General features: G+C 42.1%; 1 protein-coding gene across 6 annotated transcripts in view; it reads right to left on the bottom strand.

Annotated features, from left to right (window-relative positions):
* Window positions 1–15,773, bottom strand: part of LOC147010706 (dystrophin-like) — a 1,018,488-nt gene that overhangs the window by 147,703 nt on the left and 855,012 nt on the right. For all 6 annotated transcript variants that reach the window (XM_085859617.1, XM_085859614.1, XM_085859615.1 and 3 more), the window contains one exon: window positions 10,158–10,347. In XM_085859617.1, coding sequence (XP_085715743.1) covers window positions 10,158–10,347 — 190 coding nt within the window. The remainder of the gene's footprint in view (window positions 1–10,157; window positions 10,348–15,773) is intronic.

Here is a 15,773-nt window from a genome sequence, read left to right on the forward strand (position 1 = left end):
CTCTGAGAAATTGATGAAACGCCCTGAGACTCGAAGTTCTTCTGTAACTTATCATAATAAAGCCATGCACCAAGTTTCAGTTGAATGTGCTAAAGGGTATGGGGAAAAAGGTCTGAAAAACCAAAGGTGGGATGGACAGACAGACATACATGCAGACAGACAGATTGATGGACTGACAGACAGATGGAGAGCAAACTTGTAGTCCCCTCCAACGAAACTGGTAGGAGACTAAAAAGCACGAGTCACCTCCTATCGAGATGTAAAAAAAATCATGTCAGAACAGCTGTACACATAAAGGCACAACAAGGCGTGCAGAGTAATCCACTGGCACATCCACAGAAATTTCAATATCCCAGTTTCAGAAAACTCATGGAAACATGAACCAAAAACAATAATTGAAAGCAAGGACGTAACACTCACGTACGACCCGATGACCCCATCGAGCAAAAACATAGAAAACAAAGCATTGCGACTGGATATAGTACTTCGACAAAAAAACAGAAGAGAAGGCATTGCAAATTGACGTTTCAGTGCACAGAAATACAGAAATTTAATTTTTCATTTGGATTAAACAATGCAGGAATCAAGAAAATTACCAAATATCAACACCTCAAGAATAAAGTCAAAATATCCTGAACCCTGAACAATGCCAAAATTGTACCAGTGACATTCGGAGCAATGGGAATGATAAAGAAGAATGTCACGGAGATATTATAAAAAACAATCCCAGGGAATATTACTACAAACAAACTACAGTTGGAGGCTGTCCGGGGCTCGGTGACGATCTTGAAGAGAGTCCTCGGAACAAAACTTTGAGAAGAACAAAACTACAACTTGGTCTACGAATCATGATCCCTTACCAAAACAGAGGGGGATACTTTGAGTCCTGGGAGGACTCGGTTCTACCTTTAGAAACATGCATGTGGAGATAACAACATGTGCGCGCACATACACACACACACACACACACACACACACACACACACACACACACACACACACACACACACACACACACACACACACACACACCAAATAGCTTCTTTCATCCCTTTGAGAAAAGGTGAGCTTAAGTCATGGAAAGTTATTCTGCCCTTCAACAGCCTCCAAGAAAGTCCACAAAACTGCCGATACATGTGTCACAGAATTGTACGATGGACTGCAGTTGTCACAAATATTTGCTGGAAGGAGAGTCACTGCAGTAAGCTTTTTATTTGGCAAAATACACTGTGTCGCAGTGGCTTTGATTCATCATAAACTACTTACAAGCAGAGTTGTCCCAACTTATGGAGGCTTTCTGAAAACGTTGTGCTTCAAGGAGCAGCTGACAGATGATCTCATTGTACACATCAGTCAATGCCATTTGGTGGTGATTGCCCAAGTATCTAGACCTCTTGTGAAGTCACCAAGAACTTCATCGCTGACGACCGTCGAAAAACAATTACACGCAACTCTCTATAGCTTGTACATTGTGGAGAAAACGAATGGATCACATGGCGGCACATCATGCAACCAATAATGCAATACAATTCATGCAATGAATTGTAAGATAATCATTTTATGCAATTAATCGCAAGGTGATATTTCTAACTTCAGAGCACAGAGACGTATGACAGAAAATACTGCAAATACCCAATGTGCTCACAAATCTTACCTGTATTAATGAAACAACCCTACGGTGAAACTGCCATGAATAATGACAATTCATACCGCAATCACTTACCCGGTCCCTTGTTTCATTTCTTAACCAATAGGCCTCCACCCATTTGTCATTACAACCACGGTGAGCAAAACCATAACAGAAAAAAAAACAACATCTGTGGTTGTGCCTTAAACATTTCACATTACATTTAATCCAAAACTTTTTGAGTTAATCTTCCAAGCGTGTTGTTTTCACAAAGCAAAATGGAATAAATTTCAACTTTCTTAGTTTAAAATCTTATTTCATTACATTCCACCTCAATGGCTCTATGTGATCGCTTGAGTAAAATGTGTTAATGGCTTTCATACACATATGGAGGGTACTTGGTACTTCCTGGATTTAGATTTTCTATTTCAACATCCCTTTCGTTCCGCATTGACTGTTTCATGATCTTGAAGTCAGTGCCACCAAGCAAGGCTTGTTTCTTGTGCTGCTCAGATGTACCAAGACTAAGGTTTGCTCGTGTGTTATTGGAAATTTGTATCGCGATCAACACTCGGTATCATTGGTTACTCCATCTTTGTTGCAACTATGTATGGAGATAATCCTCTTGATGAAGTTAACCATTCCCAATCATGAATGAGAAGGCACAAGACCCTGCATGAAGCAAAGCTGGACAAGTAACCCACATTATGCTCGATGCAGTGGAATCTGGGAACACTCTCGTTGGCAAATGGCTTTTCTGTCTTGTGGTGAAATCTCTCATGCAGGTGGGTAGGGGGTTCTGCTGAGTTAGGGACCATGCTTGATCCTGCCATGAATGTTGTTTTGACAGTGCTATTTTATGATCAAGAAAGCGGATACCCATTGATGACTGAACAAACTCTGTGGAATAATCACCAACAGAGGTAAACACATCTACTGGATGGGAAAGTTTGGACTTGGTATTGAGTAATCTCAATTGATATCTTCACAAGATGAGTATTACTTATGACCTGTCAAGGAAAGGGTGGCGGAGCTCAATAAATACTGATACTTCATTGGCAATTTCGAGATAATTGCACTGAAGATCGCATATTTATAAGAAAGAACACACAACAGTATCATCTCTATGTCACTAAAGAGAATGTTATTTTGATAAAGCAATTGCTTAGGCAAGACATAAAGCATAAACCATTAATTTTTCACATATTTTGTTCAAACATAGTAAGCACCACTCTAGCTATTCTCAGAGAACAGCCTCAGTGCCGGAGATTCTGGCAGTACACCTCAACAAACTGGCTGGGACTGCAAGCAGCCATCTCACTTCAGGACTGGTCTTCTACATCTACTGCCTCTGGTATTAATTCAGCGTGGGAATTATTCCACAGAAACCTGCTCTCTCTTATGCACAGATTCATCCCATCTCATCTTCAGTTATCTTACCCATCCTCCTGCTCTTGGTTCTCTGAATCATGTGGTGAGGCAGTTGTTTTAAAACAACTGTCATTCTCCTCCTGGAAGGCAATTCCGACCGAAGGCAACCTCAGATCATTCCACAAAGCCTGTAACAAGTGGTGTGTCTACCCTCAGGAGAGCTAGAAAACAACATCTGTCCAATCTCCAGAATGAACTTTCAAACTTGCCTCCCTCCTCCAAAAACCTGATGGCACCTTGTCAAGTCGGTCTCTGGAATATGCTCCCCTTCCATCCCTTTCCTCACTTCAAAGGGCACCACAGCCGACTCAGCTCGAAAGAAGGCCGAATACTTCAATTCTGTGTTGGCTTCAAAATCTTGTGTCTCCAACCCCTCGCTCTCTGTACCCAACCTTCCCAGTCATAACCAACTGGTTCTGGACTCTTTCTTTTGCACCTGAGAATGTGGAGAAGTTTCTTGCAATCCGCAACTATAAATATGCAACTGGACCGGATGGCATCAGCTAAAATGTCCTAAAAACTTGCTCTGCTGCTCTTGTACTTCCTCTCTCTGCCCTTTTCACCCTGTCATTTGCCCTTGGCCATCTTCCAAATACTTGGAACATCTTTTAATCCTGAGAAATCACGCAGGCGCGTGCGCACGCATGCACGCACGCACGCACGTGCGCACGCATGCACGCACGCACGCACGCACGCACACACCTCTCTTTCTCTCTGAAAGGACTGTACTGAAAACCCTCCCAACTACTTTCTCAACAATCTTCTCAAAGAGGTTCAGTCATTAAAACTCTTGGGTCTCACTCTCAGCCATGATCTCTCTTTGTCAAGCCACATTTCAAAGTTGGCCTCCAAGGCCGCCAGTCATCAATTGGGCATCTACCCTGTGCCGCACCAGCCCGCACGGGCCATACCGGACTCAAAACCAGCTCGTGCCTTGCTCAAGCCCTCGCTGGTTCCCCTCTGATATGCAGGTCTGGTAATCAGCATCATCGGGGGGGGGGGGGGTTAGGATTTATTTATTTCTCTCCTTGTACATAAATTTACTTGTCCTTCATCCCTAAATGTGTCTGTCAACTGCTTGGTTCATTCGTTTTATTGATGGTGTTTCATCTACCAAACCATTGCTGGGAGTATCACACTCCCATTTTTTGTTTTTGCAATAAACCCATGACTGAAACCAATCAATAAATAAATACACACTTACTCAATAACTTTAAATAGAATTAATACTAATATAAAACAAAAGCATCATGAGTAAACAGCCACATTCACTCAAAATGAGGGTGTGGTGGGGGGATGGGTGCAGGCAAGGCTTCAAATGATACAAGGGTGGAAACTGCCTCCAATACAGGCAACAAGGGCAGGAGGGGGAGAGGGGTAGAGGGGTAGAGGGGTAGAGGGGTAGAGGGGTAGAGGGGTAGAGGGGTAGAGGGGAGAGGGGGAGAGGGGGAGAGGGGGAAAGAGAGAGAGGGGGAAAGAGAGAGAGGGGGAAAGAGAGAGAGGGGGAAAGAGAGAGAGGGGGAAGAGAGAGAGGGAAAGAGAGAGAGGGGGAAAGAGAGAGAGGGGAAAGAGAGAGAGGGGGAAAGAGAGAGAGGGGGAAAGAGAGAGAGGGGGAAAGAGAGAGAGGGGGAAAGAGAGAGAGGAGAAGGAGAAGGAGAAGGAGAAGGAGAAGGAGAAGGAGAAGGAGAAGGAGAAGGAGAAGGAGAAGGAGAAGGAGAAGGAGAAGGAGAAGGAGAAGGAGAAGGAGAAGGAGAAGGAGAAGGAGAAGGAGAAGGAGAAGGAGAAGGGAGAAGGAGAGGGAGAGGGAGAGGGAGAGGGAGAGGGAGAGGGAGAGGGAGAGGGAGAGGGAGAGAGAGAGAGAGAGAGAGAGAGAGAGAGAGAGAGAGAGAGAGAGAGAGAGAGAGAGAGAGAGAGAGAGAGAGAGAGAGAGAGAGAGAGAGAGAGAGAGAGAGAGAGAGAGAGAGAGAGAGAGAGAGAGAGAGAGAGAGAGAGAGAGAGAGAGAGAGAGAGAGAGAGAGAGAGAGAGAGAGAGAGAGAGAGAGAGAGAGAGAGAGAACAACTGCCCAAGCTTCAGAAAGAAAGAGTGAGAAAACCTCGACTCCCAATTCCAGCTCCTACTGATTCCCACTATTCCTACTACTCAACGTGTGTGGTCCCTTTAATTACATCTCCTGCGGAAAAGCCCACAGCGTCAAAAGCATCCCTCGCTCCCAGACTGGCTCCGCCAATCATGCATCATGCAGTTACCGCTGCGGTGACATCACGCGAGCTGGCATCACAGCACTCCTCAAACCTTCACAGGCCATGAGGAGGTTTTCAAAAGTCACACACGGGAAGCAGACATGTCTAAATCGACCCTTCTCCTTACCTCGCCTGGTTTACAGAGAAGCCACATACAAATTATACTTTCCTGTCTAATCCCTGTCAACTCTACTGCCACTCAAGACATACATAGGAAAAGGACAACTTCACTCTAATAGTCTAATGGATTACTCAAAATGTTCTAACCTACACGAACACATGGACCACACTAACTTAACATACTAGCAAATTCATACCCCCTCCAATATTGCAAAATGTACAATGTACATGTATATGTGATATGCCCACAATGAGCTGGTTTGCCTTTGATAGCCAATGGTCTGGGGAGTGCAACCACTTTTTGTTCTCCTCAAGGATCAGCCAAGCATTTCAAGGAGGAGGCTGCTGTCGTCTACTTGAGTGAAAGACACCGTGGGATCTTTAAGATCGATCACTGAATGCAAGCATGTGGGACACTCAGCTTAATGTCCCATCAATTCGGTCCACTTATTTGTGATACTCCCAGCAATGGTTTGGTTGACCAGTATGGAGATTTACCTCTTCATCAATCTTTTGTGTGAGAACTTTAACATCTTGATTTCTATCACTATGCACGTAAGATTTATTTTATTTAATTCACAAATATTTTCACTGCACTCCATTCCTTTCTCTTCCACTTCTCTTCTTTCCCATCTTGTTTAACCCCTGGTGCATTGCTCTTTATATTCCAATGATTTGCTTGCATTACGTATCAGTGTGATTGCAGTGCATGCATTCCATCAATTGCTGAGGCATATGCATTGCATGTACGTGCAGACTTGGGTAAAGGCCCGGTCACACCTTGACGTTTTAGCCAACGTATGCCGTTTTTTGAATTTTTTTTCTAAAACGCTGGCACACGTTGAATACGTTATGGGTAAGTTTTGATAATATTGAGAGCACGCTGAAAAACACTGCCATACGTCGTTGTACGTTGGTTTTAAACGTTGTACTTTTTGGTTGTCCTCAAATTTTTTCATGCTTGAAATTTCACGACGTATGCCGGCGTATGACTCACACGTTCCGCTACGCTGGCCACAAGTTGTAGGCACGGTCTGCGATCGTTGACAGACGTCAACACATGCTACTTGTAAGTTAATCATAAGTTGAGACACGCCGAGGTAATGTTTAGAGTACCCGAAACTTATTTCTAACCTATGATTAACGTGTTGTTGGCACGTTACGCGATCGTTGCCACACAGCGACAGACGTTACTTTTAAGTTACTCATAGGCTGAAAGACGTCGGTATAATGGATCGTCCTTGCGTCAGCGTCCACGGCCACGGCCAGGACACTTATTTGCAGCATTCTTCAAACTTTTCTTCGGCATGACGAGGATGTTCACACTTCGATGTCTAGCTTGGCTATGATTCCAATTGTCCATCGGCAGCGTCTATTTAAAATAGTCGAGTTTGAGCGTTTTAACACGTTCAGAAGAAACGCTTCAAATTTCAAAACCCCAGCGTCAAAAAAAAACAAAAAAACAAAAACAAAGGCGAGTGACAGCAATTTAAATCGTTCATTGTAAACAATGAAAATAGCTGAGTGGTACCGTTTAAAAGTCGTTGAGTGTAAAAAAAAATCCAATTGTTGATCGCAAGTGTCTACTTTCAAAAGTGGAGTTGCAGCCATTTACATCGTTGAGTTTATCATTTAAATCGTTTAATCGTTAAACGCAAGGACGATCCATCATAACCCACACCCTCCCCCTCACACTCACCTACTACTGCCAACATGAACAAACTACTACTAATACTAATACTAATACTAATACTAATACTGATACTGTTACTGCTGACATGGACATCGACTCAAAAAGGACTCGAAAACACTGTTGGGTTCCCCCTGTATGAACACCATTTTTATATACCAATTCCCAAAACCGCTGGGAACACGTCTTTATATGGCAGTTGTAAGATAGAAACACGTTCATTTATTTTTTTTTGTCGACCGGAAGACGTCATTGGAATACGTCTACATATGTCGATGTGTGTTGGGACTACGTAAAGAATTGGTTCAAAGCACGTCAAACATAAGTTAGAAATAAGTTTCGCGTAAAAAAGACATTACCGCGACGTGTTTCGACTTATGAGTCGCTTATAAGTAGCCTTTGTGGACGTGTGTAAGCGTCCACATATCGTGTGTAAAATCTATCCCCATCGCATGCGGAACGTGTGTCATACGCCGAGTACGGCGTAAAATTTTGAACATGTTTAAAATTTCTTGACGTACTTTACTTACTACGACGTATGATAGCGTACTTTAGCGTTGTACTCACGTATACCAAACTTACTCATACCGTATTCGACGTGCCCCAACGTTTTAGACACATTTTTCTTCGGTCGGCATACGCTGGCAAGATCGCCAAGGTGTGACCGCGATGTTGTCACTTCTATTTCTACGGCAGTTATGATTCGAATCGTTGTGCGTCAGCCTTTTAATAGGCTACGTCACGACATCGTCGGCGATGCGTGCAACGCGCTATGCCTAAGTTAGACTATCGTTGGGCATCGGTTGTGTAGGCCGACAACAGGTTCAGCATTCGTTGGTATAAGTTATCTATAACACAACGAAACGTTCTGTGTCCGTAACCAATGCGTTATACATAAGACCAAGTCGCTATGAATACGTCCGAATCTTTAAAAAAAAAAACATCAAAAGTTCAACGTAAGCCAGCGTTTTGCATACATTTTAATACGTTGCCATCGCTGGCTAAAACGTCAAGGTGTGACCAGGCCTTAAGGGTGTTTGCTTGCTCATTCCATTTTGCTGATGCCGAGCTGATGTTATACCAGGGCAGCAATGAAATTTTGCCAACATTGTTAATGATCATCAAACAGAGCAATTAACCTTTAATCACTTCAAGAAGAAACCATAGAATAATTAAATAATGCACCATCATTGCTTTGTTTGCCTCTACTTCAAAAAGTATGGGAAAAAAAGAAAAGCAAGGCTTTCAAAGAAGCCTCAGGTAGTGATATGAGATTAAGAACAGCAATGCATCAAACAGAAGAAATGCAATTACAGTGTAATGGAAAGAAATGTGGATGTTCAAGAGCTCGATTAATGCTATAATCAATTTTCTGACATTGTTTTGGCAACGTAGTTCGGTAGCATACCCAGACGCCGGCTTTTGGTTAACAGCCAACCCCTCCACAAATAACTTCCAGGCTGTGCTCCAAAGCCCGACAAGCCAATATTGCCTGCCCAAGGATATCGTTTAGTGTAATGGCTATAATTTTATCACTATTACTGGCAACAATTGCACAAAAAGTGATTCCATACATTGCTGTCCTATAAGCCAGAGGAGGATGTTGAAGAATAAAGACCGACACAAAGTCGAGGCTTGAAGAAGATGTAAACAAGTGAGGCAGTCAATGAAAAGTTGGGGTTCGGGGAACACAAGCAGTTCAAAGGATGATGTCACATGTTGTGAAGTTATCCAAGCATTTGGGGCTTCTCGAATAGCCGAAAGACATCCATGAATGGAATGTGATGCTCAAGCACAGAATATGAGAGTGGATTTGCCAGTTGATGTAATAATGAACCCCCTCCCCCACCCCCCAAAAAAAGAATAGTTTTGACGACTCAAATAATCAAAAGCATGGATATGATAGTTACAAATCAATTAGATTCTGAAGTTTGGGAAGTGGTTACAGGCCAAACTGCAATTAAGCACCTCTTTTTTATTATTATTATTTAATGGCCACAATTATTTTCACGTTCATATGGGGTTAGCCGGGGGAAGCTTGGGCCAAGTCGTTCATGAACTGACTGACTGACTGGCCAAGCTTGTCGTTCGACCAAGGTTATGGCAGGAACAGGAATTTGTAATTTGTTCAGGGTGCCGGCGATAGCCCACCTACTCTTCACGAAGGACACCGTGGGATCTTTAATCTCGAGCAACTAATGCCAGCAGACAGGATGCCAGTTTAACGTCCATCCGAGGGACGGCAGCTATTGATGAATCACCCTGTCTGTGAAACACCGGGATGACATTGACAGTTTATAGCTGTGCCGAGATTCAAACCCAGGCTAGATAGCTTCGAGGTGGGAGTGACCACAATTAAGCACATCAATGGCTGAAAAAAACTTCCAATTATAACACCTGAAGTGTTTGAACATCAATAGTGGTTTGTCATCGAATCTGGCCCCGAATCCATAAATGCATTGAAGCTCAGAGTCGTACTTTCAACAACCAATATTTCTCCAGCGAATTGTGCTTTGTTTCCTGGTTCTCATGAGTCACCTGACCAGAATTCTTAAATCCCATTGGCTCCCGAGCAGAAACCTTGGGGATGCAACTTAATTTGTTTGCTGATGACATTAAGAACTGTGGTCAAAAAGCAAAACTTATCGTCTCACTAAAAATGAAACCCTTCTGTATGCAGTTTAACAAGGTGTACCATATGGTTCTCACCATGGGAGGGCTTTAACTATATAACTCATGGAGTACAACTGCCAAGTTATTCTTTTGGTAAATGTGTTTGCCTTACGGTTAGAATTCTGGTGCCTCTCTGATATATAATTCATCAAAAGAATGGTTATTCTCGGAATTTGTAAAACAAAGGTAATTCACCAAATTTAATTAAACTCTGCACATCACAAAATGCAATTTCCTCCCACTCACTACCCCAGCATGGCTCCCTTCCGTTGAGATTTTTGTGACGAGAGTCTCCTCAAGAATAACTATGACGAAAAAAAAAGAAAAAAACAGGTGCAAGATTATCGGCACATTATGCTCACAACAATCACGCACCTGGTACTGTCTGAGAAGCACTCGTGCTTCCGGCAGGCCTTCAGAGACTCCTTCAGCACGACCGGCTTCCTCGAGACGGCTGGCCGCGGTCTCGGCACCGGTCAACCAGGCCAAGAATCTTTCTAGATCCAGCTGTAGCTGCTTGCTCCTTTTGATGGCCAATTCAAGCATAGCATCTTGGTCATTCAGCCTAAACAAAATCAATAAAGAAAACAAAAAACAGAACTGCAGATTTGCAAATCAGGTATTCCTTTCATTGGCCATGTGGAGCTACAAATGAGGTCTCTCTTTTCAACATGGACCATCAATTGCCCAGAACAAATTCAAATGCTCGATTTTTCAATTAATCTCAAATGACAAACCATACCATATAATTATTTTCAGATTATAGGAGGGATGGAGGGGTGAGTAGGTGGGAGGGAAAGAAATGAACAGCTTTTCAGTGCTCGCATGAAGAACACATTAATATATGCAAAAATTATACGGCGTCGTTTTCATCCCATTTTGCTGATGCCGAGCATTTCCCATGGGCATGCGAAATGGTGGTGTTGAGGCAATGTGTGTGCAGATGGTACAAGGAAACTCACTCAGCATCACAACCACACAATGAGCTTACTGGATTGCTTGGGTTGACAAGGTGCTATTGGCACTCGCATACTAAAGCAACACATAAAAAAACAACTGGGAAGAACACACCTCATCTGTCCTGCACTAATATTTGAAGAAGCTGCTTCGCTGCAGTTGTGTGAAACTCAGCTTTGCACAAATACTATCCCCAGCCCCCAATTCCTACCCCCCCCCCCCCAACCCATTCCATTGTGTGACTGCCGCTCTTTGAATTCCCAGACATCTTCTAACCCCATTCACTGCCTTTCACAGTTCATCACAACAATATGCATCACAGGAAATGAGGTGCCCTAATATGAAACATACATCCTGGAATAATTGGCAATTTCTGACATGTTGATGTCATCGAGTGTGACAAAAGCGAGTCAATAATGACAGCAATCATTTCATGTTATTGTTGGTGATGGGACTGTGAAAACTAAATACAAACCTTCTGTAAAAAAAAGGCAACATGAAAATATTATCATATAAAATAAAGACTGAGAGATTTGACTTGTCAAATGCCATGTGTGGGACTGAGAACCAAGAAGCGTGAGAATTACATTGAGATTTGCAGCAAAAACTCTGCAACGTTTCTGTATTTTTGTCGAGTGTTGTACTCCATGGGACACTAAAGCTGCACAGTATGTGGATTGTGAAAGGCACAGTGCATTTTGGAGTCAGCTTTATGCTCCGTATGTGGGGGGTCCGGATGTGTCACGCCGGTTGCAAATGGAAGCGCGTGCTGTGTGAACCACAAGCATACGATACTGCACCTGCGATAACCGAGAGCTAAGACTTACAGTTCAATTGTTGTCTTCAAGAGACAACTTTTCTTTAATTCTGTGGATGAGAAACACTTCTGGGAGTTGGCTTTTTGAGAAGGCGGTCAACACAACTTTACCAAAGTAAGTCATTTGACCGATTCAAAGCAATGACTAATGGGACACTTTCCTGTACTCTGATGTTTGCAGCAATCAGGAGCGATGGGAGAGATTCAGGCTGACGTTTTCTTTGCTCGATAATCTACAACAATATATTTGCCTCCACCACCGAAGGTTGATGGTGGTTATGTTTTCACCCCTGTCTTTTGTTTGTCTGTCTGTGAGCATGATATGTCAAAAAGTGATGGACGGATTCGGACGAAATTTGGTGGAGGGGTTGAGTGTGTGAGATGGACAAATTCATTCGATTTTGGTGAAGATCAGAGTCCGAATATGGACATGCAAACTTTTAAATGAATCCAAGTGATTCTTCACCATTGAGAGATTGGGTCAAAAACTATATTTACAGTGCTTTCAGAAAGCATTCACACCCCTCGACTTTTGTCACATTTTGTTGTGTAACAGCCTGAATTTAAAAGGGATGAATTTTTTTTTAAATGTCACCAATCTACACAAAATACTCCATAATTACAAAGTGAAAAAATGTTTTTACTAATTATTACAAATAAATTAAAAATTAAAAGCTGAAATGTCTTGCATCAATAAGTATTCAACCCCTTTGCTCTGACACTCCACATTGAGCTCAGGTGCATCCAATTTCCATTTACCATCCTCGAGATGCCTCTAAAACTTGATTGGAGTCCACCTGTGGCTAATTCAATTGATTACCTTCGCAAACTTTGTTGCGAAGGTGATGTTTTGATCGCTGTGTATTTATTTATTTATTTGTGAATATGTGTGTTTGTTTGTTTGTTATTCGCATAACTCCAAAAGTATTGAACTGAATCGCAGCAAATTTGGTGGGATGATTGGTTATTATCCGAGGACCATTTGATTAGATTTTGGGAGCGATCGGGTCAAAGGTCAAGGTCAAAATCGTCTTTAAACCATAGCACGGTCAATTTGTATCCAATTTGCATGCAACTAATGCCAAAATGTTCAGAATTGTGATATGTGACATGACACAATGACGTAATAACCCTTATTAGCGGTTGGGAGTCAAAGGTCAGGGGGGGTCACGACATTGCAAAATGTGCGGTTTTAGTCATAACACGGTCAATTCTTATCCGATTTGCATGAAACCAACACCAAAATGTTGACTGTTCTGTTCCCCACACTCTAATACCAATTACAAAATTAAGAGTACAAAGGTCAAGGTCGAGGTCATGAAAAGGTCAAAATCGTCATTTTGCCATAGTGCGGTCAATTTTTATCCAATTTGCATGCAACCAATGCCAAAATGTTGTGAATTCAATGCCCAATCTTGTGATATACGATATGACACAATGATGTCATTACCTTCGTTAGCGGTTTGGGTCAAAGGTCAGGGGGGCCAACGACCTTTATCATCATAACACGGTCAATTCTTATACAATTTGCATGTAAGTAGATTCAAAATGTTTAGAATTCAATTCCCTATCCTGTGATGTGTAATATTTGATTTCTTATAATGTGACCAGTTGTCATCAGATTGACTTGACACCGACACCCAAAAAGGTCAGGGAGTTCATACAGAAATTGTACAATGTACGTGAATCAGTGTCAAACAGCAGGAAATTTAATGTTTTTAAGCCATCATAACACATATGAGATGGCAGATGTGGTATGGGATTAAATACCCTCACAATCAACGATTTCTGGGGAAGGGGGGGGAAAATGTAGCGTTGGCGAAGGTATACGCTCTACTGAGTGCCCGTTCTAGTTGGACATGATTTAGAAAGAAACACACCTTTCTATATGAGGTCCCACAGTTGGCAGAGCAAAAACTCCACCATGAAGTCCACGGATCTGTCCGTAGAACTCCGAGATAGAATTGTGAGGAGGCATAGATCATGGGAAGGGTATAAAACAATTTCTCGAGTGTTGAAAGTTCCCAAGAACACAGTGAGCTCCAGCATTAGGAAATGGAATGATTAAGGAACTACCCGGACTCTTCCTGGAGATTGCCGTCTGACCAAACTGAGCACCGGGCAAGAAGGACCTTTTTCAGGATGGTGACCAAGAATAAAATGACCACTCTGACAGAACTACTGAGTTCCTTGGCTGAGATGAGAGAATCTTCCAGAAGGACAACAGTTTCTGCAGCATTTCACAAATTCAGGCTTTATGGGAGAGTGGCCAGACAGAAGCCACTCCTAAGAAAAAAGCACATGACAGCATGCCTGGACGTTGCAGCATGCCTGGAAAGACTCTGAGAGCATGAGGTAAAAGATTCTGTGATCAGATGACATGAAACTTGAACTCTTTGGCCTGAATGCAAAGTGCTACATCTGCTGGAAACCAAGCACAGCTCATCATCCATCCAACACCATCCCTACCGTAAAGCATGATGGTGGCAGCAGCATGCTATGGGGTGCTTTTCAGTGGCATGGACTGGGAGACTTGTAAGGATAGAGGGAACAATGAATGGAGACAAATACAGGCAAATCTTTGAGGAGAACCTGCTTCAGAGTGCAAAAAGACTTTAGACTGCGGCAAAGATTTACATTCCAACAGGACAATGACCCCAAGCATACAGCTAAAGCAACACTGGAACGGCTTCAGAACAAGAACGTGAAAGTCCTTGAGTGGCCCAGCCAAAGCCCAGACTTGAATCCCATTGAGAATCCGTGGAAAGACTTAAAGATTGCTGTTCATCGATTGCTCCCCATCCATCTTGACAGAGCTTGAGCAAATCTGCAAGGAAGAATGGGAGAAAATCCTCAAATCCAGATGTACAAAGCTGATACAGAAATACCTAAAAAGGCTCGAAGCTGTAACCACTGCCAAAGGTGCTTCCACAAAGTATTGACTCAGGGGGTTGAATACTTATTGATGCAAGACATTTCAAATTTTCATTTATAATTATTTGTAACAAAAACAATTTAAAACATGTTTTCACTTTGTCATTTTGGGGTATTTTGTGTAAATCGGTGACAAAAACAAATTAACAAAAATCCATTTTAAATTAAGGCTATAACACAACAAAATGTGACAAAAGTAGAGGGGTGTGAATTCTTTCTGAAGGTACTGTAGCATGATATCTCAAAACGTTGTGGACAGATTGTGATAAAACTCGATGGATGAGTTGGGTTGGTGACAACAAGCCAATTAGATTTTGGTTCAGGCTCGGACGCAGATCCAGCCTATCAGTGAGATTAAAAAAGTAAACTGTTCTCCTGGCAGAGGTACTATGCACTCTACCAAGTGCTGTCCTATTTTCTTCTGTATTGTTTTATGCTTTTGGCAATTTTCAATAAAAATGAATTGTGCACACATTGTGCAAATTCTGTATGGAATGCTCATTCCCTCCACATGTGTGAAAAATGTCAGTCATTTTGCTTATTTTTTTGAGTGTTTGTAAGAGATATGCAAGTTTCCAAATTACATTTGACTTTACCTTTAAGAAAATAAATGAAAGCTGCAAATGTGCAGTGCCAGGACAGCCTCAGCATTGTTGCAGGTAGTACCAAAAATGTCTCTTCACCAAGCTGAATTAGTCATCAAGAGAATTATTGCTTTCCAGCTTATTGTGAGAGGATGAGTTGTTACATAAAATTCAAAAGCATAAATCATGCATTTTAAAGAATCTAGATAAAGGATGATTGCCGAACTCTCTTAACGAAACATGAATTTTCATTTGCAAAAGGCATGGACCATTATCCTCCATTCACATAAATGGAACCACCTCTGACCTCATGGTTTTACAGACAGGTAGGATATTATGATAATATAATCTCAAGAGACCATAAACAATAAATTACTGCAAAATGAAAATCTTTGGAGGACCATGTATATAAACATTATATTGTGGCATTCTAATTTATTTCACTGACAAAACCTCAAATTCCTCGGGAATTCCTGTGATTCAAGTCAAAGAGATATCTGTAAAGATTCACACAAATTATTTTGATGTTTTAATATTCTACAAAAGCGAAGCTGATAGAAGAGAAAGGTTAAATTGACAGTGATGGGGTAGCGGGGCAAGAATTAGGCACAACTGGCCAGAGAGAGAGAAAGAGAGAAAGAGAGAAAGAGAGAAAGAGAGAAAGAAGAGAAAGAAGAGAAAGAAGAGAAAGAAGAGAAA

Source organism: Eptatretus burgeri, chromosome 16 (genome assembly GCF_056783735.1).
Source record: "Eptatretus burgeri isolate ZD-2024b chromosome 16, Ebu_testis_v1, whole genome shotgun sequence".
NCBI lineage: Eukaryota > Metazoa > Chordata > Myxini > Myxiniformes > Myxinidae > Eptatretus > Eptatretus burgeri.